Source organism: Nipponia nippon, unplaced genomic scaffold (assembly GCF_047370975.1).
Source record: "Nipponia nippon isolate SJK-2023a ecotype South Korea unplaced genomic scaffold, ASM4737097v1 scaffold_1, whole genome shotgun sequence".
NCBI lineage: Eukaryota > Metazoa > Chordata > Aves > Pelecaniformes > Threskiornithidae > Nipponia > Nipponia nippon.
Window position 1 is genome coordinate 39,630,944 of NW_028262290.1, and position 24,390 is coordinate 39,655,333.

At 38.3% G+C, this 24,390-nt stretch overlaps 1 protein-coding gene across 4 annotated transcripts in view; it reads right to left on the minus strand.

The window, feature by feature from the left end:
- NKAIN3 (sodium/potassium transporting ATPase interacting 3) overlaps window positions 1-24,390 on the minus strand; it is a 384,319-nt gene that overhangs the window by 16,767 nt on the left and 343,162 nt on the right. For 3 of the 4 annotated variants that reach the window (XM_087752491.1, XM_087752502.1, XM_087752480.1), the window contains one exon: window positions 15,061-15,121. In XM_087752491.1, the coding sequence (XP_087608617.1) occupies window positions 15,061-15,121 (61 nt within the window). Of the gene's footprint in view, window positions 1-15,012; window positions 15,122-24,390 lie in introns of all 4 variants that reach the window. The other variant, XM_087752511.1, reaches the window with a different exon arrangement.

The following is a 24,390-nucleotide window of genomic DNA, read 5'->3' on the forward strand; positions in this document are numbered from 1 at the left end:
TTTTTTGGCAAAGCAAATCAGCCTGGGCATCAAACATCCCATACATCTCAGCATAGTTGGCTATGACTTATGTTATTCACCAGCAATGCTGTTCAAACAAAATATTTCTGATGATACATTTTCTTCCTATATTGGTCACTATTTTTCTGTTCCTCATTTTAATGAAAATGCTAACATTTCAATGAGAATACTAACATTTTTTTCTTAATTTTTTCTTTGTGACTAAAATACTTGTCTAATGACTAATAACAAACTGACAGCCTTCCAGTACCTGAAGGGGGCCTACAAGAAAGCTGGAGATGGACTTTTTACAAGGGAGCATAGTGATAGGACAAGGGATAATGGCTACAAACTGAAAGAGGGTAGATTTACATTAGATATAAGGAAGAAGGTCTTTACTATGGCGATGGTGAGGCACTAGAACAGGTTGCTCAGAGAAGTTGTGGATGTCCCCTCCCTGGAAATGTTCAAGGCCAGGTTTCATGGGGCTTTGAGCAACCTGGTGTAGTGAAAGGTGTCTCTGCCCATGGCAGGGGGGTTGGAACCAAATGATCTTTAAGGTCTGTTCCAACCCAAACCATTCTATGATTCTATGATTCTATGACTTGTTATTTATTTGTGGAAAAAAGCATATGGAAATTGTGTTTAAAACCACTTCAAACAAAGAAAGCTTTTTTCCTGAGGTTTGTATTCAAAGGTGTTATTGCTAGTTCTAAAATAAGATTTCAAATACAGTGAAGGGTAGCCTTCTTTCTGCATATGACCCAAGTAAATTACAAACGATTCCACTTACGACCCCCTACATCATTTTTATACCTTAAGAAAATTGGAAATGTGAAAAATATTAGCTCATTTGTTTTCACTAATTACTGATTTTCCTCTCTCTGGCACCTTTTCTGATCTAATCTCTTTTGGTGCAGAATGCTCTGGGATTCCCTCTTTTTCTTACCATTAGGGTTACTATACTGCCTATGTACAAATTAAGCTAGCAAAGGGAAAATAATCCATGCATGAAAGATATTAAATGCCCAGAAACTACATCTATCAATTACGTTCACACAATACCAAGACAGAAACAATGCCATTGAGCTTTCACAACACATACACAGTCAATCCACTAAAATGGCAACTCAAGTAGTCAAGAGTAAAGACTGTTGTACAGAAGGCTGCTGCAGCTTCAGTCACACCTCCAAACACATGATATTCACAATAAATCTGTCCAAGTTGGCTTCAGAAGAGATGAAACTCTGAATCTGCTTTTTGAAGTTATGCTCAGGGATATATGTTATGTATTATTGTGCCTTTATATTTCGCTGAGTTTGATACCATAAACTACAGAGTTCTTTTAAAAATATTTAGTGCAGATGCCAGGACCGACTGGAATTGATTTGCTCCAGTTACAGTTCATTGCTAAGTCGCGAGTTAGGTGTTTGGTTCCTTCAAGTTTTTCTTTTTCCTATCAGTTGAATCCCATGGGTCTCTATTTCTGGCCTGTTGTTCTTTGTATTCATACCAATTTGTTTTTGCTTCAGTTATCTGTCAGTATGATCCAATTATTTATTTTTGAGACAAAATTTAAGTATCTATATCTGCCTGGTTATTATGTATCCAAGAATATCACAACTGCTGTTTCTAACCTTTACCACAAGTCACAGATGCTTTAGTATGTGAAATTAATGTCCCCTTATATAATGCAGACTCTGTTCAACTCTATTGAATAACTAAAGATAAACTTCCTAGAGCAAAGTATTTACAACATCAAACACATGACATAAAGCCATGCCTTTCAGAACACTTGTGGCATTTGGAGGAAAGGATTTCTATACATAGAAGAAAGTTCACATGATCCATTCACAACAGAAGAGTATTAACTTTATTTAAAACTATAAGTTACAGGACTGGAGGGACTCTTTTTGTCATTGCATGATTCTGGATTTTTGTTCCCACCTTCCTAGGGATGGAAGACTGTTCCTGAACTTTGCTGCTATCATCCTCTGTGACATATTTGCTTCATGTGTTTGTATCTTTACTTGTCTTATCAAAAGTGAAAAGGAGTGAGCTGAGGATGTTCAGGAGAGCAAGTCTGTGTGCATGGCACAGCAGAGGACACAAACCAGAGAGGCAAGGAGCTGCTAGCCTGCTCCTCAAAGCAGAGGCTGCAGAGGGGAGCAGCAAACCGGACGGGTCTTAGATGTGATGGAGAGAAGGCACTGCTACGGACTTGGGAGGCAAAGCAGAGTCTGCTGCAATTCAAGAGGCCAGAGGTTTGGCTGAGACTCAAATGGGAGGCATGGTTCGCCAACTGCGTGGACACAGACAACAAGGGAGGAAATGTTGTAAACCTCTCATTTCTACTCTGTATGATCTAGTAACTTTGAGTTTTCCATATAAGAAGTGTGCTAGTTTATAATCAAATTAATTCTGCCTTTTTTGAGTTCAGTGTTGTGTTTTTCTTTGGGCATTCTCTATAAAGGTGAGCATGTACATTGACTTCAAAGCTCTGGCTGACTAAAGTTCTGTCACATTCATCCCATGTTGCAATTTTTCTTGTCTTTCCTTTATAGCCCTGTTTTCAAATCTTTGCTTTAAAATCTGCTTAACATCTCTGCCCATTAACATCTTTTGCTGTCAGTCAGGAGAGTCTCCTTCTCCCCTGACCCTTCCTTCCTTTATTAGGAGCTGACTTTGCTGGGGTCCAGGTTCAGAACTACCATCTTTAACTTGACAGACTTGACATCTTGAACTTGACACACATGCTAAAACATGTACTTCCAGTAGCCTGAGAGGTCAGGTATCAGCCTTTCTAGAAGAATACTAATCTGGTGATATTTTCCACTTTATGATATCAAGCACATTAACACTGTGCACTATTGTTTGCCATTTCAGATGAGGCAATTTCCATTTCCACGTCCTCCTTCTCATTTATCATCCTGTCTTTGCCCCCATCACCATCAGTGACAACCTGTGTAGAAATTCTGCTTTGCTGCATGACATCTGCTCCTTAGTATGGGGCATTGTATGCATTCCCTCCTCTGCAACCACACTGTGCTTACAGCTACACCTTGCTTAGCAGTGGTCTGCTTCAATCCTTGAGGAGGCAGACCTGAAGACTTTCTACCACACATCTGCCAGGGTTTCAGCCTCTTTAAACTCCAAACTACCTTTTTTCCTCTGCTAAGCAGACAATGCTGCCTCCAGCACTGCTGAAACCTTCCTCTCCTCATCCCAGCAGTACTGTACCTTCTACTGTACCTACTGTACCTTCTCTGAATTCAAGTCTACAGGACAGAAACAGAAGTGGATAAACTCCTTCTGCGATCTCAAGATTCTCAATCTTCTCCTTTACAATCTTTTATCTCTGCGGAAGAGCACAAATCAGCAAGCTCTAATCTTCTGTTTGTTCTTGCCTTTAGTTTTTCAAGGTGGGAAAGCCAGCAAAATAACCCCTCTGTTGATCAGTGTCATGCCAGCCCAGTAAATGCACTATCAAGTCCTTCTATGGTACCCTCAGTCTGCCCCAGAATATCTGATCATTCACTATTTCAAAGCCATTGTGGGTGTTTCTGGTAAGCCTACTACTTAATCACATCCAAGTGCAGCAGTGAATACTCATTTGTCTCTGTGAGTGCTTCTCTGCAAATAGGGAAACTTATTGCACCTCATATTGTTATTGCTTTTGTCCTGCTCTGTCTTCACCTTCAAGTCGTCTTGCTGATCTCTTATTATTTCTTTTGGCATTACCAACTCTGTCACCAACTCAAATTAGCTCCTCAAAACCCCAAAATATAATATGACTACATCCTCGGCTTTGAAAATAGAGATAAGAATGTAGAGCATTACAAAAGTGGAGCTTACAATGGCCAGTGGCCTTTGCATATATGATGAAGTGAAAAAAGAAATATCATGCGTGTCAGCAAACATGATGGTTGGAAAATGGTTTTCTCATTGTTAGAAAGATGGTATCATTTCATATTAGGAGAAAGATGAATGTGCAAAAGAGGAATAGAGTCTGTAACAGGATTAATACTCATTTTGAAGCCACCAGTGAATCAATCTCCTAATGATAAAGAAAGATAATGCAATACTGACCTCATCAATAAAAAAATCCTCTCCCTGAAGAAAGATGAAGTAAAAAATACACTTTTATGAAAACCATGTAACTCTCGAATTTTAGTACTCCAAAATAACACGCTGTCATGATTAAGGAGGAAAAGAAAACAAGTAGAAATCGATGCCAAGGAATAAGAGTCATCATATAAATGGTGAGAGTCACATAGCATTACTTGGTTTTGCTGCACCTAACCTGTAATATTGAGAAAAGCACAGATGCACTGAGATTAAATTTCTGCTAACAAAACCAACTGTACGTTTACTGATTCAAGGTAAAAGAATGTCAAACAAAGTTTAAAGTGAGTCCAGCTATGACCCAGATCTCAGAGCACTGGTAAGAGAAAGACTTGTTATGATATAGAGCTAATAAAGCACGTCAGCAACACAGATTAAATACAATAAATATAATGTAGACTTTTTGAAAAATAGTTTTTTTAGGAAGAGGTAATATATTTTATTTGACCAACTGGCCTAGCTGGAAAACCATATCAGCTATATGACCCAATTTAGTAAGATAACACCCCTTGCTATAATCTTGCTTCTCTTATATCCTGAAATCATTAGGGCTATGGAAATAGTACAACTAGAAAATCTGAAAAGTACAACATATAGACAGACAGTCCAGGTTTACAAATAGGAGGAATTTAGAAAGGTTATTTTGTGAAGGGTTGAAGGTCTGATGACATCAGAGACACAGTAAAGAGAACTAAAGAATAGGTTACAGTAAAAATTCAACAGGATAAAAAAAGAGTTTAGAAAAAACCCTGCAAATTAGTTTTAATATTTGAATATCTTCTCCTTTCTCCTGTTCTTTGACTGTAGTTCTTCTAAGAAATCCTTGTGATGATACTTTATTCGCATGGGTCTTTCTCTTGCTTTGATTTTATCAATAAGCAACATTGTTATCCCTTTATTTTCCAAACAAAATTGACAACTTTTCTTGGTGGAACATGCTGATCGCCTTTAGATTTATGAGATTTAGAGCTGAGATTTTCAAAGATGGGTAAAACTATGGATAGTTAATTCTTATTTGAGTTTGATTTTGCCACATTTTGAGAAAGTATACATTACCAAATAAAATGATCTTCTAAAATTACCTGACTGTCACCTGCAATTTATGGCTTGGTTCAATGTACTTCACTGACTTGTGCTGGTTAGCCATCTCTTTTTGGATTTATGCAGTAGTTGTTTTGCAAAGTAGTTGTTTGAGTAGCCTCTAAGGCTGTAATGTATGATTACATACACTGGGATTAGTTACATACAATGGGACCCATATTGTATGACTTTTATCATGGGTACTCCCTTAAAACAAGAAATAAGCAGTTTTGGCTTTTTTAGTGCTGTATTTCAAAGCTTAGTATTGTTAGAAAGGAACTATGAATAAACCTCAATTTCAGGAAAATTCAGTCAGTGGCAGTGTCTCTGCTCAGCTGGTCTGTATGGATCTGTTTCCATTTTTGAGGTTATTGTTGGTAAGGAAAATGGGAGGACATCTCTTTTTTCTGAAATGAAACCTCACCATCACTCTCTCAAGCCAGACATGGGCATAAAGTAAAAGGCATTGAGAACTCTGGCCACCTAAACAGCTAATTCATCCACAAGTATGTTGAGCGTGTCAAACACGTTGAGATACGTATAACAGGAAGCAGTGGGAATATTCGCCTCAACTGTAGCTGTTTAGCTCACTGAATCCCCAGATTCCTTATCAGCATATAACCAAGATAATTTATGGCCCAGTGTAGAGCTTGATTAGTCCTGTACTCTCCTTGGCTCAGTACACCACCTCATCACATGGGTGGACCACTCGCTCCAGGCTTACGCTTCCCACACCAAAGGCAGCAGTTATTACAAGGCAGAGCTCTTAGGCGTGATGTACTAACTGAGAAATTATCACTCAAGCAACAACAACAATGAAATGGATATTACTTAAGCTGAGGCCCAGAAATTAGGATAACCCGTCTGCATGAAAGTTAAGACTTGGAGGAGCTGGTGTTTACACAGAAGAGTGGGAGTCTGAAAAGCTTCTTTTTAAGCTCCACGAATTAAAATAGACACAAAGCTGTTGCCATTTAGAAATGAAGAAGTAAGGAGATTGGTACTGGAAGTGGAAAATGGATTTGTAAAGAGATTTCATTTTAATGGAGAAGCTGGGTGAAAGGTAGGGACAGGAACAGGCACCACTTAGGCCTGTGTGTGATGTCAAGTGGAAAGCTCAGGAGAGGGACGCTGGATGCTGGAGTAAGATTGATTTAACAATAGATGCAATTTAAGTGAAAAGGCTAAGGTGCTGGCAACTGGGGGTTGAGATAGCATCCATTCAAAAGCAGATGTAATTTAAACAGAAAGGCCAAGGAGGTGGAAGGTGGAGACTAAAACAAAATCAATATTAAATTAGCTAAGTAGAAGCTTGAATCAAATCATCTAGTTAAAAAAGGGCATACTGAGTATTTAGGAGTAGGGAAGCAATGCATGGACCTAAGAAATGTCAAGGAATGCTCAATAAACAATATATCCCCTTTAATCAGAATAATAATTCCATTTTAATAGAATATTATTTATTACAGTAGTAAACAAAAAAATCTTAAAGGAAGGTATTATCCCCAGTTTAAGGAAAATTATATGTTTATAATTATATTCCTATTTGAAGTGAACTGTCTTTTATGTTTATATATGTGTGTGTGTGTGAATGTATATATATGGGATGTGGCATATAATATTTAGAATCAATGGCAGAAATGCTTAACATGAATTATATTTGGAAAACAAGAATTTATGAGATAGTAGTGGACCAGATTTTAAAAACTTTCCTTACTAGTTATCAGTCTGGAAACCAATTTAAATGTAAGGGGAGTCTGTATATACCTACATTTGAAAAAAAATATGTATATATACACATACATATCCAACCACGTGCATATACGTCTCCATCTACACACATATATACATATATAGATGTATGTATTTATCCAAACAGGTTGAAACTGCCCAATATATGCCCTAATACTGTTCTGACACATTTATCTGTTCAGAAGAATATGTTAGCACTTTCTGCAAATAATATGTTAAAAATATTTGCTTTCCTTACAGATATTTCTAAATGCTTCACCTGTACTCCTGAAGTTCCATTTAAATCGTCATATTTATGTGCATATTTCTACAGTCAGAATCCCAAATGGTGGATGTAAGCAAGTAATTGTAGCTCTGTACCGTTTGGTATCTGAAAGCTCACACAATTCTTTGGTATAAAAGAGATCTTAAAAAAAATATCAGGTTTTGCACTCCTAAAGTATGAGTGGATAACTATGACTTGATCAAAATGACCAAGGAGCATTTCGATGTATGAAGCAGAAGAGAGTATGTATCACTACTGAGCTATCTGTAGTGCCAGGCTGTGGGTACGTGGGTTTTTCTCACCCACACAGGAACATTTCAAAAAGTCGTACCATGTGTTCACCACTATTGCTCTCATCTACTAATATTCCAGGGAATATCTGACAATAATTCTTTGTGTTAAACTGATTGAGGTGATTTAACCCACTGAATTTCAGGAAAAATTTTCCGTCTTGTGCCTATGGGAGGAATTGTGGAAAGGCACTGGAGGACTCTTAAAATTTGAGTGATTTACCCTTTTCCTTAATGAAAAATAAATGATCTGCTGGCTTGCATGGAAATGGAATCTTGACTATTATCTTCATACCTACTGCCAGGCAAGTTAGTCCGAGTTTAAAGTCATAATTAAACTTGGTGCAGGAAGAGGAAATTAGAGGCAGCCCTCCAGTAAGAAATTAATTCTTTACTGAAGATAGACTAAAATATTTCACTCAAGTGGTATAGAAACTCAGGGGGGATTTCTTCAAGTTGTTTGATTCACACCTTATAGCAAGCTATGCTCTATCAATGAAAAACTGGAATTAGTTTACACGTGTCATTTAGATGTTGCCATTTTCTTGCGCTTTGCCTGCACCCTATCTGGATAAACCTTACGTATTGCATTACACATTAAATGTATGATACTTTCAGGCAGATAACTTCTGCTGCTGCTAGAAATATTCCACAGCCAAGACTTCCCTTTTCATATATTATGCACTGTTATTTAAAGACAATGTCTCAGCTAGAGCAAGGTGTTCCGCAACAGTCCATGGAGATTACAACTGGAAATGAAAACTATTTTGTACATCTTGCTAGGGCAATGTAAAAGCAGAGGGTGGCACGGGTATATTTTGTTTGAGTTGTTTTCCTGTGACGGATTATTAATCTATAGTTTTTAAGCAGAAAAAAAGAAGGGGGAATCATACCTCCGCTGCAATTTTTTTGCCACTGATGTAACTAGGATCAAGATTTCTTCTAGTATTTAGTATTTCTATTGTTTAATTGCTTTTATTTTACTCCACCTCAGAGGTTTTACCCTTGGTTGTGTGCATTATATCTATACACACATTTCCACAGGAATGAGAACAAATACTTGTTCAGGCAATGTATGATAACTTAAAGTAAAAAAAAAAAAAAAAGAAAAAAAATGAAATAGTATGTAGTGGTAATTCAAATCATATAACATTCCTGCTGTATTTCTTCCTTCATTAAATGCTTCATAATTCATTTTGTTAGTTTAGTGTAGGAGTGAGCATGCATTTTCAGTTAATTCACACATTAAGGCTAATGATTAATAGGAGGACACCAATGGGACTGTAAGACCATACAATGTTGTTAGAATAACAGGTTTATCCTTTATATTTCCAGTACGAGAGAAAGTGGAGCCAGGTTTAGTAAGGCAGTAAATAGGTCAGTCTGCATGTAATCAACAAACTCCAGCTGGATAGACCTCTAAAGTCTACAGAAAATGGATCTTGACATTTGTCTCCATTACACGTTTGGTGGGATTGGCCTGGGTCACAGCTGAACTGAGGGAGCCTCCTGGATACTCCTCGTGCTATTTCTGGTCACACTTCAACCTCTCATTCGGTTCATGGTGGCCATCTGCAAGGCGATGAGAGCAGCTGCTAGCAGGGAACGAGTCACTCCCTGGCACCAGCCACCCTGAAATGTGGGCAGCACCTCAGTGCAAGGAGCAGCAGGAACCACCTGTCATCAGCCAGATGTTTTATGGCATTAGCTGGACTCCCTGGCTTTCCAGATGTCACAGACCACCTTTGAGTACAGCTATGTTGGACTCTTCATCTCTGCAGGAGTCCACATTTGTTTATTTTTAGAAAACTGTTCAGTTGAATGAATGCTTACAGAATATATTTTGGTTATGGATCTGTTGTTATAATTCTGTGCCTAGCACTATGCATAGTCTATGCCTGGTGAAAATAACTGATTCTGCTGTTTTACCAAAACTGGTATATCAGAATCCTGGGGTTTTGGGTTGCTTGTCCAGATGAACAGAAAGATGCAAATTGCTTTTCAAGCCTTCCAAAAATACAGATAGTCACTGCTATTTTACAGAAATGCCAAAGCCAGGAGAATGCTGTCAACCTGGAAGCTATAGTGTTGTTTCAGTGCCAGGCAGTAAAACTTATTATCATTTTAAAAGTCTGTGTCAAGCGTATTCATCCATTGCTCAGTAACAACATATTTTGTTTCAATATCTCAGGTCATTATGGCCTAAAGGTGAGAGTGGTGAATGTTAAAGCCCGGTGATGATCTGTCCTGTTGGCTGCTGTGTGGAAAGTCCTTATTTTCAGTGATGTAATTTAAGATAGTCGTTTTCTGGGGATGTTTGATTCTTGTATTGCCCAACAGAAGTGTAGTGCAGTATCCTCCTTCTTGGTCATCCTTGTCAGTAACCAATTTATGATAAAAATTCTCTTTTCTAGAAGGTAAATGGACTCAACCACATGGGCAATTACAATTGATGTAAAGATATTAGCAGTGGGTTCCCAAAAACTCCTTAGTTAAGGAAACGTGTATTTATATATAAAGGTGATCACACATACAAACATATATGGGTCTGTTGCTAATATTAGCTATTGCTAGTTCTTCATTCATTTTGCAAAAAAGAGCATATTTATAAGAAATTTATCACTGCTGGACCTGCTGTGTAACTACAAATATTAAATTAAATATGAGGAAAAAATTATTTCTCTCTTGTTTGATTACTGCCAACAGATGCTCAATGGTGTGCATAAATGTAATGCCACATGTGAGATAAGGCAATGCAGTAGTTTTTCAGCGGTGGTAATAATGTATCTTGCCTTACTTGATATTTGTCTAATGATGGCATATGGAGGTTCCTATTGATATCACAGTATGGGGAAACTCTTCCTTTTTAAAAACAGATTAATCTTCCTCTCTGTTCTGAAAGTATAGCTGAGCTCTAAATACAACTGGCATAGGGAAGACAAAAAAAAATCATTTTTTTGTTTATTAATTTTATTCTTATGGTTTCATTTAGGGGATAAGGCTTTCCTTCATAGTGAATGGAAGCCCTTTCCTTTCTTTTTGCTCATGCACAAAAGAAGTTTGAGCATCCTTGGACTGACTTTTTGGTGTTTTGGTCTTGTTTTTAAAATAAATGCTGAAATCTCAATTGTAGTTTTGTGGCAAATGTTCCCCTCTGATTTAACTTTTTTTGCCTTATGCAATTTGTATGCAACTCAGCTTCCACTCCACAAATTCACTTACAGTACAGAACTATCACTTCTGACATATATCAATGTCATATTTATGAGCTAGTATTTAGCAGCATAGTGCTATCAACTGTTTCTCAAAAAAATCCAGAAAGTATTTATAAATTTAATAATGATTTTAACAATGTATTTTGCCTAGTCTCCAGACTTCGCTTTATTAAAACCATTCAGTAACTCTGACAAGGTGGCATGAATCTTCTGAGTTCATTTTTAGGAGAAAATGATTCACAAACAGGATAGTGACAGGCTTTTATGATTACAGATTTCACATATTCTGTTCCTTCAAAAGGGCTTATATAGATTGATAGATCTACAAAGAAAGAAATGAAAAAATGAAGGGAAGAGATATAAATAGACTTTTTCATTAGGATGAGTGATGGAAGGTATTAACCCCACTACTGCAGTGTGCCTTTTACATGTCTTCTTTTTCATTCCTTTTGACCTGCTATCATCTTCCTTCTAAGTAGAAGTTAACTACAGTCTGAAACATAGGTAAGGTGAGCAATAGCTGGAAATAAATGTTTCCTCAAGCATTATTACTGTTCAGAAAAGTGTCCATCAGCCAAAATGTCAGGCTCAAAATCCATTTAAGCACTGCACAGAGGCTAAACAGGCAGCTATTATTAATTTTTAAGTCTGCCTGACGGGTTTCAGACCAGGAAGTGGGGTTAACTTGATGCACTGAATATTGCAGAGTACATTTAATTAGGGAGGCTTTGACTCTCAGATGGCTGAGGATTTATTCTGTGCAAACTACTGCAAAAATATGATAGAATAGCTGCATCTACCTAAGAAAAGAATCTACTGCATCATATTAAAATGAATAAAATTGCTCTTTTGTTGCAGTTTCTTGGACTTTTATCCTAATGTAATCACTGTCTACTTTTAACCTGACTGTTTTGAAGTACCACTGCACTTCTCTCTTAAATAAATTTTTGTTCATTACGCTGCAAGTTAACAATGTGAATTTTTCCAGAATAAGTCCTGTTCTTCTCAGTTAATTACCAAACCAAACCATTTTCCCACTGGGCCTTACACAAATGTTTCTTCATTTAAAACAGATCTGTGGGATTGCTATGAATGAGTTAACATTTGTCTTTAATGTATTTATCTATAAGCATAGAGGACTCAAACGCAAATGGGCATGAAGACACAAATTAGCAGAAAGTGAGATACTAAAGGGCTATTTAGTGGCTTTTGATTGGATTCAGGATCTTAGAAGGGAATAAAAAAGTAACAAAGCAGAAATTATTTCCCTGCACTCTTTGTAAAATCTCCTAGATGTATCTATTCTGCTTCTTTGCTCCACTTCCAGCACACCACTCTTGCCCCTGTCCCAGGTCATCCTCCACTAACTAAAAAAATCTATTCACACAAGCATCTAGAAGATTATATGTAAAGGTACAAGTGAAAATGGGAAACTTGCCCATTCTTAACGAAGGGGATTGAGCTAAATTACACCATACTTTCCAAGATGAGTGAGGTGATTTTCACTTGCAAAAAACATCAAATTTCCATCTGCAGTTCTGGATGACAAGCAGAAATTAAACACAGATACCCGATTCCTTTGTGGAGAATGGGCACTGGCTTAGTTTACATACTGGATCACCTTAGCACTTGATGTGTTTTACATGTTAATAAATGTCAGCTGTTCTCCATTCTCAGTGATTTAAATTTCCATTAGTATCATATGGCACAAAACTCAAAAGACAGTAAGGTGGGCTTGCAGTCAGAGGAAAGTGGATCAGGCCTTGGATGTCAAAGACAGACCTTGCCCCAACTCTTCTGAAGTTGACATGTTTTCTAAGTGAACAAGGCCCTTAACTTGACAATAACACTCTTGTGAGGCCCTGAATATAAACCACATATACTCTTTAGCCAGTGACTGCATTTTCCATGAACATGTTGCATTCTTTGGTGGGAGCTTTGTCTTTCTTTCACACATGCATAAAACATGGATGTGTGACGCACACTATAAAGGACTAAACAAAACCAACAATAATATAACATACTTGTGTAAACAGCGAAGAGCCTGTCTTCCCAGGTATAGATATATCTGTGTTTGCTTGTGGGTGTGCATGTATGCACACTGTTGCTCTTTTAAAGGCACTGTAGTTTGTATCTTCCTTATCAGTCTGCCTGCCTTCCCAATTATTTAGTGAAGCCTCCCTGTTCCAGGAGTTTAGCTAGTAATTGTCTCATAATACATACTTTTGTTAGTAATACATATTATATATGAACATACAACATACTTTTGTTAGTAATTGCCTCATTGTCTCTTTTCTGGAGAAGAGGAGGCTGAGGGGAGACCTTATTGCTCTCTACAGCTACCTGAAAGGAGGTTGTAGCGAGGTGGGCGTCAGCCTCTTTTCCCAAGTAACAAGTGCTAGGACTAGAGGAAATGACCTCAAGTTGCACCAGGGCAGGTTTAGGTTGGATATTAGGAAAACCTTCTTCACTGAAAGGGCAGTCAGGCACTGGAACAGGTGGCCCATGGAAGTGGTTGAGTCTCCATCCCTAGAGGTATTTAAAAGACAGGTAAATGTAATGCTTAGGGACATGGTTTAGTGGTGGACTTGGCAGTGCTACGTTAATGATTGGACTTGGTGATCTTAAAGGTCTTTTCCAACCTTAACAATTCTATGATTCTATAAAGGAAGTTTCCAGATATTCGTATGAAGCACTAGCTACCATCATGACTCACCACAGCCATAAGGAAAGGAGTTGTCTCTGGATTTCACTGACCAAAGACTCTGTTTATACATCCCAAATTATACAGCCTTCTTGCTGCTGCTTCACTATCCTCTGCTGTTATCCTGTGTTACTGGTTCCTGACTAACTGGCAATTCCTAGCTTTCTGAGGGAGCGTTGTGTGGGCTTTTGCTCCTCCTCAAGACCTACATTTCATGTTGCTTCTCCAAGTGTTCATATTTCTCCTTTACAGCATCAGTCTTTGTCCAGACTCCTTGCACCTTTTCACAATACACTATGTTCACAACATGCTTATGACTCCTTCCCACTCAGTTTTATCTGAGAACCTCTTTGATATATTTTCTTCCTATTAGAAATCTAAATGAAAGTGTTAAAATAGATTTGACACTAATGTCTGTTGCATTATGATGGAGAACCGAATGTTGTACAGTTTGTAGCAATGGAAAAGCATTTTGTTTATGGTCCTTCACACTGTTTTCAATCAAAAAGTCTGCTTTTCCATCACAGCCATGAATTACTTGAATTATGTTTTCAATAAGATTTTCCAGATATTATCAAATGCTTTCCTACAAACTGAATTAATTTTTTCTACTATATTCATTTCACCCACTAGTGCTATTCTGTGAAGAAACAAAACAACTATGCTAAGATTTATGAATAAAAGTTTATGAATTTGGTTGTGTATTATTTATCCTATAGCCATAAAATGGTATTGGCATTTGTTCCTTTTTTTTTCCCTAGAGGCAGATATTTTACCGCTTAACTCCCCATATATGAGAGGAGGTAACTGGCATGATCATCCATTGTCCCTTTTTTAAATAGACTTGTTCTTGTATTCGCTCCTCTTTGCTCATCCAATATTATTTCATTCTCACTACTGCTTTTTCCAATCGCTATGCTAGTCATGTGGGTATGGCGACCTTGTTAGGCAATTCTCACAAGATTGTGAGAATTTCCGACAGAACCCTGCCAAAATGTTCAGCATAGTCAGATTTTTCCAATGCCCATTTACTGACTTTTGATAAATACTTTTTTAAAGGTGTGCACATTTTCAAACTTTTTGAATGGTATGGGTATGTATATAAGGGTTTTATTGATAAAGACAGGTTAAGAACACGGGGGTCAGCATTTTAGATGCATGGTCTAGTTACTTGTAAGTGTTGAACAGGTCTATCTAATTATGGATCAGAGTGATACTGCACACTGTAAATGGCTTGATCTGTCATCTCCATTAACTTTACTGCTGATAAAGCTGTCATTTGGAAAAACAGACTAAATGACTTCAGGACCTTTGATTCAAATTTAAGTGTACATACATAAAGACTTACACAAATATATATATGTGGATCACACGATTTTCAGCAGTGTGACTGGCTCATGCAAGCGGTTCACAGACCTCTATGAAGAAGTTTACTAAGTACAATCCTGTCACCTAGATAAGGTGGTAGTACCTAAATAAGTATGCCTTTGAGCACAATTGGTTGTGTACATGAATGCCAGATTCTGTCATTTTTAAAACTTTGTTCTTCGCCTTGGTAGTTAATGCAAGACTAAGTCTCACCCCAGGTAGTGTGGCTCCAGAGATGGAGAGGTGTGTATCAGTACTTACAGCTGTCCTCCTCCTCCATGAAAATACTGATCACGTAACAGGCATACACAAATCCAATCAACTGTATGAAAGAAGAGGAAAAGCAATCATTACAACACATTGAACACTTATTAAGCTTTTAGTACAATGGTATAAAAATACAGGTATCACAGCTAAATTTAAAAAATATTTGCTTCCGTTTCCTGTATTTATATGTAAGTTCCAGTGCAAATGGTCACAAACAGCTAAATTAAAGAGACTTTCTCTCTTTTGCTCATGTTGTGTTATATTTTTAAATCTTTTCACGGTCCCACTGAGATCAGTATTGATGAATACTACTATTGAGTAATACTGGTAGAAAACACTTGGACCTTGATGTTCAGCTATTACTTACATTCTTTTGTTTGTTCAGTACCTCTGTTTGCCCCCTAAGCAAATCATTTACCTATTAAAAAGATAAAATATTTATTGACTACTGCAGAATTAAGTCAGAGTAAAGCTTGTATGGAATCCACAAGAGATGTCTTTTTGTGCTGCGTAAAGTGTCCCAGTGAAGAACTGCTTGGCAAAAGTTTAATTTGATGTGTGAAGTGTCATGATGTAGCTGAACGGTAAAGCTGGGTTGTGATTCATCAGTGTCAGGAAACACCTTACCAGAAGGGCCTATCAGTAAATGACATTAACTATGCAAGAAATAAGCAGGCTCATTTCCCCAAAGGACAGCTCCAACAAAATCATGCCATTATTTTAACAGCAGCTCCCACAAAAACATCATCCTCAACCCAGATCTGTGTCACTTGTGCCACCGGGAGGATGGGATGAAGATCTTTAGGATCAGGGAATAGAAACTCTGCTCATTTGCTTTCCATATAGACAAAATGTTTTCTTATGACCACCACCAAAGAAGAAGAAAATCCTAGTGGGCAAGGAAGCCTATTAAACTGCACTGCCCAAACATGTCCGTACTTGAGAAAATATTGTTTGCACAGCTGTACACAATTCATGCTATCTGAAAACCGTGAAAAGACTGTTCATGAGAGATTTCTAAAATAACCCAGAGATTAATTTTAAGAAAACTCTTTTTTCTCTGGTCCATTCAAAAAATCTAATTAAAATAGTTCTTCTAAGGGTGTCACGGATCAACCATCTGAGAAAGAGGTAATTTAATAGTATCTAGACAGGTATAAGCTCCTTCAGAGGCACAGAAATCATTCCAACCTGCTTTCTGGCTAGGCTGCATGAGGAGCTTTACAAGGAGCTCCAAGAGCCTCTCTGTGGACAAAAAGCTTGTCTGCACAAGGGAATTCAGGGAAGTTAAGATGAATTAACTAAAGCTGTGAAATCAATGCACATAAGATAAAGTACATTAAATCCCTGTGTGGCCTTTCCCATTCAGAAATAAAGTGGCCCTCGTTCACTGTAGCTTAATCCTCCTCCAAGGGATTAATCTTCCCCATGGAGAATTAAGCTACAGTACGCTAAAGCTGAGTTACTTGTGAATGAGAGCTGTCACAGCACTGTGGCACAGTCATGTTGAGCTTCCTCTCCAGGGCATTCACCTCGCTGGTGTTTCAGGAAAGTGAGTTTAATCCAACTTTCCTCTCTCTCTGAGCAGACTGAAGTATCAGCAGCTTCCTTGGCTTTTTTTGGGTCCAATTTACTGGGGTGGTATTGCCACAGCCTCTATCAGGTGGACACCACTTTGTTGTACTGTGCTCTGAGTCAGCTAAATGCAAACCAGCTCTGGAGGAGGCGCTCACTGGAGATGGCTAGGACCAAGCTGTGCTTGAGCTACCAAGCCGCACTGTGCCCAGTGTCATGGTGCCTGCAGCTGGATGGGACCTAGGGCCACAGCAGGGCTGCCTAGCTCAGTGCGAGCCCACATTTACCTGCTGAAGACTGTGTGGGTGGGTAAGAGGAGTCCAGCCTCCCGCTGTTAATGAAAATGGGATCTTGTGGTTCAGCTGCCCTGCACCTCCAGGACCAGCACTGGCTTACAGACTCCTTGACAGATTAAGCACATTTTTTCCCTAAACTCCACAGTTTAGAGCACCTTTCAGGCATGACAACTGAAACAATATGATATAAAGGCTTCCAAAGGATCAAAAAAACAATCGTACTTGAGGTGTATTGCTTGCACCACCTGAATGTTACATATAGATTAAATAATTATTTCATTGGTACCACACAAATACCAGAAAACAGGTCGCTTTTCATGAGGGAATGTCACCTGTTTATTTACAATGTTTCCCATTTGTATTGTGCAATTTGTGTTGTGCAATTTAACTGTGTAAGTCACTTGGGTTTGTTCTTTTCCCTAAACATGACTGAAATATTCTGAAGAGTAAAACTGCTGAGTAAATAATGAACATGATAAAAATGAATTGTAGTACAGCTTGTGGGTTAGATGTTTGTGAAGGAAGATCAAATATTTAGAATTATTTACTATTTTCCAGTAGTGTATTTCTTTCTTTTTTCTTCTTATTACTATTCTGCATTAAACTAACTTTACTTTTATAACTGCAATTCCTTCTTTCTATGCGCAAGTGTATTCTATATCCATATCCATGCATATTATATAAAACATCTATCCACAAGGGCTTCCAGCAAATTTCTCACACATGTCTAAGATGTTGGACAGGTGGATAAAGCACAGAAAGAGACTTCCACTCTAATGTATGATAAACCACCTGACACAAGAAGAAAGCAACGGGTTAAAATAATGGTTGTATTGGGTCTTGCTGAGATGAAGCTACTCTTCCCCATAGCAGCCCTCATAGTGCTGTGCTTTGTCCTGGTAGCTAGAAAGGTGTTGATAACACACCAGTGTTTCGGCTACTGCTGAGCAATGGTTGCACAGCATCCAGGCTGTCTCTCCAGCATTCCCCCCTCACCAGCAGGCTGGGCGTGGGCCAGATCTTAGGAGGGGACACAGCCAGGACAGCTGGCCCAGGCTGACCAAAAGGATATTCCATACAATATGATGTCTGCTCAGCAATAAAAGCTAAGACAAAGGAGGATGAGTGAGGGGCATTCGTTATTACAGTGTTTGTCTTCCAGAGCAACCGCTATGTGTACTGAAGCCCTGCTTCCCGGGAAGTGGCCAGACATCCCCTGCTGATGGAAAGTAGAAAATAAATCTTTCGTTTTCCTTTGCTTCCGCACACAACTTTTGCTTTTGCTTTATTAAACTGCCTGTATCTTGACCCATGAGGTTTTTTTTCTCTTCCCATCTTATTTTCTCCCCGCCCCATCCTGCTGAGGAAGGGAGTGATAGAGTTGCTTGGTGACACCTGGCATCCAGCCAAGGTCAACCCATCACAGAGGTCTTCTCTCCAAAAAAGTATGGGGTTTGGCAAGCCTGATTGTTTTAACAGTCCTGACAGCTTATGTCTTGCTCTTTCAATAGATCTTCTTAAAGTAAATCTTTTCCCACTTTCTTCAGTGTTTGAGACACACGTTGTCTAATCTGTGACCTTCTTGCAAAATCATCAGCCTCTCTCTGCTTCTCAGTATTTCTTTATATTTCTCAGCATTAGTAGATAAATATTCCTCAGTCAGATAGGAATCACTGCCACCTGTTGTGTTTATGGCATATACTTGTTTCAAATATATCATTTTCCACCCTCTGTTTAGTTATTAATACCAGGAGAAATAAAAAAATATATTTACCCTTTCTTAATTTCATGGTCTTTTTGGGGAGAAAAAGAAAGATCAGGTCTCTAATCATGCCGGGAGGTATCATAACCCACCATATTCCAAGAATATCTTTCTGTAATTAAATGGCAGAATGCACATTTTTGAAAGAATAAAGAAACAAAGAGGAAAAAGAGCCCTTTAGCATCAATTGTCAGGTATTGCTGTTCAGAGGTGGGCAGCACTCTTTGGCTTGTAACTAACATACTAGTAATTACAGTTGGGTAACTGATATCTACAGTACAATTAACATGAAGTGATAAAGTGGGAATATATCCTTCTACAGATCAGACCTGTTTCCAGATCCTTAAACAGAGTTACAGCCACCACAGTGTGAATATTTTTATAAATGAATTAATTAAAACCTCTTCTTTTGCTTTATTGATGGACACACTAATAAAATATTTATTCCAACAAATTACTTTTGCTATCTTGATTAACCCAGCTGCTGTTTAATTAATAATGTTACGCTCATGTGAACCTATCTAGCCATCTTGTTAATTGCCAATTTGCAGTGAGTTGACTGATGTGTACTGCCCGGTTTCTTGATATTGGAAATGTTGGCTATTGGCCTGGCACCAAGTGATAGACTTAAATGTGTGTTCCCTGATAACTAATGAAAATGTGATGCAAATGAGCTGGAAGATACTTAATTTGCTCATCTTGGACTTCAGTAATCATTCAAAGGGACTAATGAAGTGGTCGGAACAGGATGTCCAAAGCATCAAAAGCCACTAACACCTGAATGTATAAATAGGAACCTCTGGCTTGATCCAGAGAACAATTTAGATGCCAAGGTGGGCTTGTCTTTGCAGTGTTGAGTTTCAAGGCATGGAAACCTTCTAGAATCCGTGCACTATTGTCATGGTTTAACCCCAGTTGGCAACTAAGCACCACATAGCTGCTTGCTCACTCCCCCCCCAGCAGGATGGGAGGAAGAGAATTGGAAGGGTAAAAGTGAGAAAACTCGTTGGTTGAGATGAGAACAGTTTAATAATTGAAATAAAATCAAATCAAACCATAATAACAATAATAAATTGTAATGAAAAGGAAAATAACAAAGAGAGAGAAATAAAACACAAGACAGAGGGAAACTGTGGGAAGAGGGTGTTGTCCCCTCCTTTCATCCAGCTGCACTGTGGTTAGAGTACACATCCTGCTCTGGAAGAATAAGCAATAAATAAAATACTCAGCTATTTCCTGGAATCACAGAATCACAGAATGGTTTGGGTTAGAAGGGACCTTTAAAGATCATCTAGTCGAACTCCCTGCCATGGGCAGGGACATCTTTCAATAGATCAGGTTGCTCCAAGCCCCATACAACCTGACTTTGAACACTTCCAATGATGAGGCATCCACAACTTTTCTGGGCAACCTGTTGTAGTGTCTCACTGCTCTCATCAGAAGAAATTTCTTCTTTATGTCCAATCTAAATCTAACCTCTTTCACTTTAAACCCATTGCCCCTTGTCCTGTCTCTATAGGCCATGGTAAAAAACCTGTCTGTCTTTCTTATAAGCCCCCTTTATATATTGAAAAGCCACAATAAGGTCTCCCTGGAGCTAAATAATCCCAGCTCTCTCAGCCTTTCTTCATAGGAGAGGTGTTCCAGTCCTCTGATCATTTTTGTGGCCCTCCCCTGGACATGCTCAAATAGATCCATGTCTGTCTTGTGCTGGGGATCCCAAAGCTGGATGGAGTATTCCAGGTGGGGTCTCATGAGAGCAGAGTAGAGGGAGAGAATCACTTCCCTCAACGTGCTGGCAACACTTCTTGTGATGCAGCCCAGGATACAGTTGGCTTTCTGGGTTGCAAGTGCACGTTGCCGGCTCATGTCAGTTTTTCATCCACCAGGATCCCCAAGTCCTTATCTGCAGAGCTGCTCTCAATCCTTTCATCCTCCAGTCTCTACTGATAATAAGAATTGCCCTCACCTAGGTGCACGGCCTTGCACTTGGCCTTGTTGAACTTCATGAGATTCGCACAGGCCTATTCCTCAAGCCTGTCAAGGTCCCTCCGGATGCCTTCCCTTCCCTGTAGTGTATCAACTGCATCACTCAGCTTGGCATCATCAGCAAACTTGCTGAGGGTCCACTCAATCCCGCTATGTCATTAATGAAGATATGAAATAGCATTGGTCCCAGTACGGACCACTGAGGGACACCACTTGTTATTGGTTTCCATTTGGACATTGAGCCATTGACTTTAACTCTTTGAAAATATACATCCAGTATTTTCGTAACCACCAGTATTTTCATACCCAAAACCTTATTTCTTCAGTGACTGGCTGATAAACGTTGCTCACATTCTCCAAATGATAGAGATGAGCAGACTCAGGATGTGGGAAACAATTGTCACCTAGACTAAGTTGGCAGAGACTTCAGTGTGGAGTGCACAAAGGGATTTCTTATTAGTGGAACATAGGTACATTTATATGATGCTATTATCAAGGCTTTCGATGCATAATTTATTTTCTGCTGATAGCCTTAGGTAGAAATGAAGTAGTAGTCTCTGTTATTTTTCTCCTGTGAAGGCAGTATAGTCTCTAGAGGACCGACCTAAATGCTTCAGTCTATCTAAAATCTCTAGGCTTAAGCTATGGGCATCTGCATGAAATATAAATGCATAGTTTAATAGAAGTGAAATTAGATTCTATAATTGCCCATCATTAAACTGTAAGAAACTATGAAAACATGTAAGAAATTAAAAACCCTAATAATCTGAGCAAATATATGCTGTGCCATGTAATTGCTTTAATAAATGAATACTGCTAGAATATATCCTGTTAAAAAGAAGAACCAAACTGAGTGTAAAATGTATATTTATTTGCAAATTAATGTATTTTAATAGTTACCAGTTAATGTGGATTAACCTTTCCCTAGGAAAACAAGGACAAATGCAAAATAAAATTAGAAGTGACTATTTAAACCAAGGCTATTGTCTGCAGAGTGAAATATTTTTGATTAAAATTTATGATTTAGATAATTTTGATTTCAATCTTTCTGCTTGGCTTTCTCATCATCAGCTGTGGCCTTTAAATCCACTCTCACAATACATGATTACTTTCCTATCTATCTGCGTCACATACTGCAGTTCCACTGGCTCAAAGGAGATACGTGAGTGTGTACTAGGTATTTAAGGTTACATGAAGCAGTGCCCTAGGCTACCAGGTTAATCTTCAAGACCAGGTGTACAATAGGATACTTATCACTGTTAAGCCACCACCCAGAGTTTTGTAGAGATTTCATTACAACAACATAGGACCATCCAAATAAACTAAATAAACGTTCAGTAGTCCTGGCTCCCAGAGGATGTATGAGATATTATAGGTAAACTAGATTTGGAAGAGTCCTCCACTCAAAAAGATAAGAGAACTGTGCTTCACGTCCTTCTTTGTACACACCCAGCCCACCCAGATTGTCATCCCACTGACTATGACTTTTTCTTGACTTCTTTTTAGCTGATAGCAGCTGAAGAACAATATTTCCCATCTATCTCTGTGGTACTTGAGTCGTATAAATAGGCAAACACAACTCCTGTTTTCTGCAAGATATTTCACTATCGCTCAATTTCCCACAATGATTACGGGAGTACGAAAGCAGAAGAAACTTTTTAAAGCAAATGTTTATGTATAAAAAGGGTGTAGGATACAAAGCTTGACAAGATGTCTTTACATTTAACTTGCAAAATGGAAACTGTCACAAGAGGGTATTTACTGTAGTACGAAGGTAAAAATGCATTAAATTACAAAACATACTGACTATTGCTATCTCTTGACTAGTATTTTTAGGAGAGCTAACAGATTCTGAGGAAAGAGCAGAACACGAGTAGTTCATCTTATTAGCAACCTGCTTACCACTAACATTTTTAACACTCCGCAAAGAGGCTGTAAAGCCCTTTCTTCCTGTAAAGACTAGCAAAGCATTAAAGTAAATCAGAATGGGAGGTACATAAAAGAAATAGGATATTATCCCAGGATCTGTGTGTATACATGAGCCAGCAAAACGGAAGTATGACTAAGACTATCATGCACAAAGAAATTATAACTCCATGTATTTATAGCCAAAAATGCAATCTGGAGAAAAGGAAATAGGATCAAGAGTAACAGTAGTATATAGCTGTAGTATAACAATAACTATTCACTATAACTGCATTATTATATACTATATACTATTGTAGTTATCCAATTATATGACTGTATATAATCATGCACTATAACTGCTGATTATATACATTATATTAGAAATATACTGTAAAACTATATAATTATACACAATTTCAAAACTGAATGCAATTTTTGAATTATAGAAGAGAGAGTCTCAAAGGTATGTTCTCTTTTCTAGAACTAAATGATGAAATGTACATTTTACAGTAGTAGCAGTAGAAGTCTCAACCTTAAAGTACTTAGAAATCTAAAAACATAAAAGGCAAAGAACAGGAAAAATGTCCAGAAAACATGACAGGATATGGTACCAGCAACTTCTGAAGTACATTATGTTGTCTAAGCGTTATTTTTTTCCTTTCCTCCATCTCCTGGTTTCGGCTGAGATAGAGTTAATTTTCTTCCTAGTAGCTGCTATAGTGCTGTGTTTTGGATTTAGGATGAGAATAATGTTGCTAACACACTGATGTTTTAGTCGTTGCTAAGTAGTGCTTACACCAGTCAAGGACTTTTCAGCTGCCCATGCTCTGCCAGGTGCACGAGAAGCTGGGAGGGAGCACAGCCAGGGGGGCTGACCCAGACTGGCCAAAGGGCTATTCCATACCGTATGCTGTCATACCCAGTATATAAACTGGGGGAGCTGGCTGGGAGGCAGTGATCGCTGCCTGGGGACAGGCTGGGTATCGGTCGGTGGGTGGTGAGCAATTGCATTGTGCATCACTTATTTTGAATATTATTTATTATTATTATTATTATTATTATTATTATTATTATTATTATTATTAGCCTTCCTTTTCTGTCATGTTAAACTGTCTTCATCTCAACCCATGAATTCTACTTTTTTTTTTCTTTTTTTTTCCCGATTGTCTCCCCCATCCCACTGGGGAGGCGGGCGAGTGAGAGAACAGCTGTGTGCTGTTTAGCTGCCTGCCGGGTTAAACCGCAACACTTCATCTTCTTAAAATCTACTGGATTTTACTTGAATAAAATTTAGGCTTTAGGGGCATTGTCTACAGATTTTGGTAGCACAACTCAGAGCCAGTCTGGTTGTGCTGTGCTGTTCACAGCTGTAGTGAAGAGCTCCCAGAGGCTACAACTCTGATAGGCCTTAAAATGTGTTAAGGACTCTAAAAATGGGTGAGAGGAGCTTATGGGTACTTTTGCTTTATATTGACCAGGGAGAAACAAGTGAGCAGAGATATTAAATAGAAGTCTATTCTTAAAATACATAGAGACTGCTATTGGCTAATACTGCAGGAGATAATTCCTCTTGAATGCCATCTACTTAGCACTGGGAGGGGAGAGCAGTGTGCTGGAAAAGACTATATCTGTTAGCTACTGTGCTGTTTGAAGTCCTACCCTGTATCTGCTGTTCTCAAATCCTGGCCTCCACAGTGTCCCTTCATCTTTAAATTAAAAATTGTATTTGACAATCTAATTTTCCCAGACCAAGATCAGAACCATTGTTACCTGCACTTGGCCTGGAAATTTATT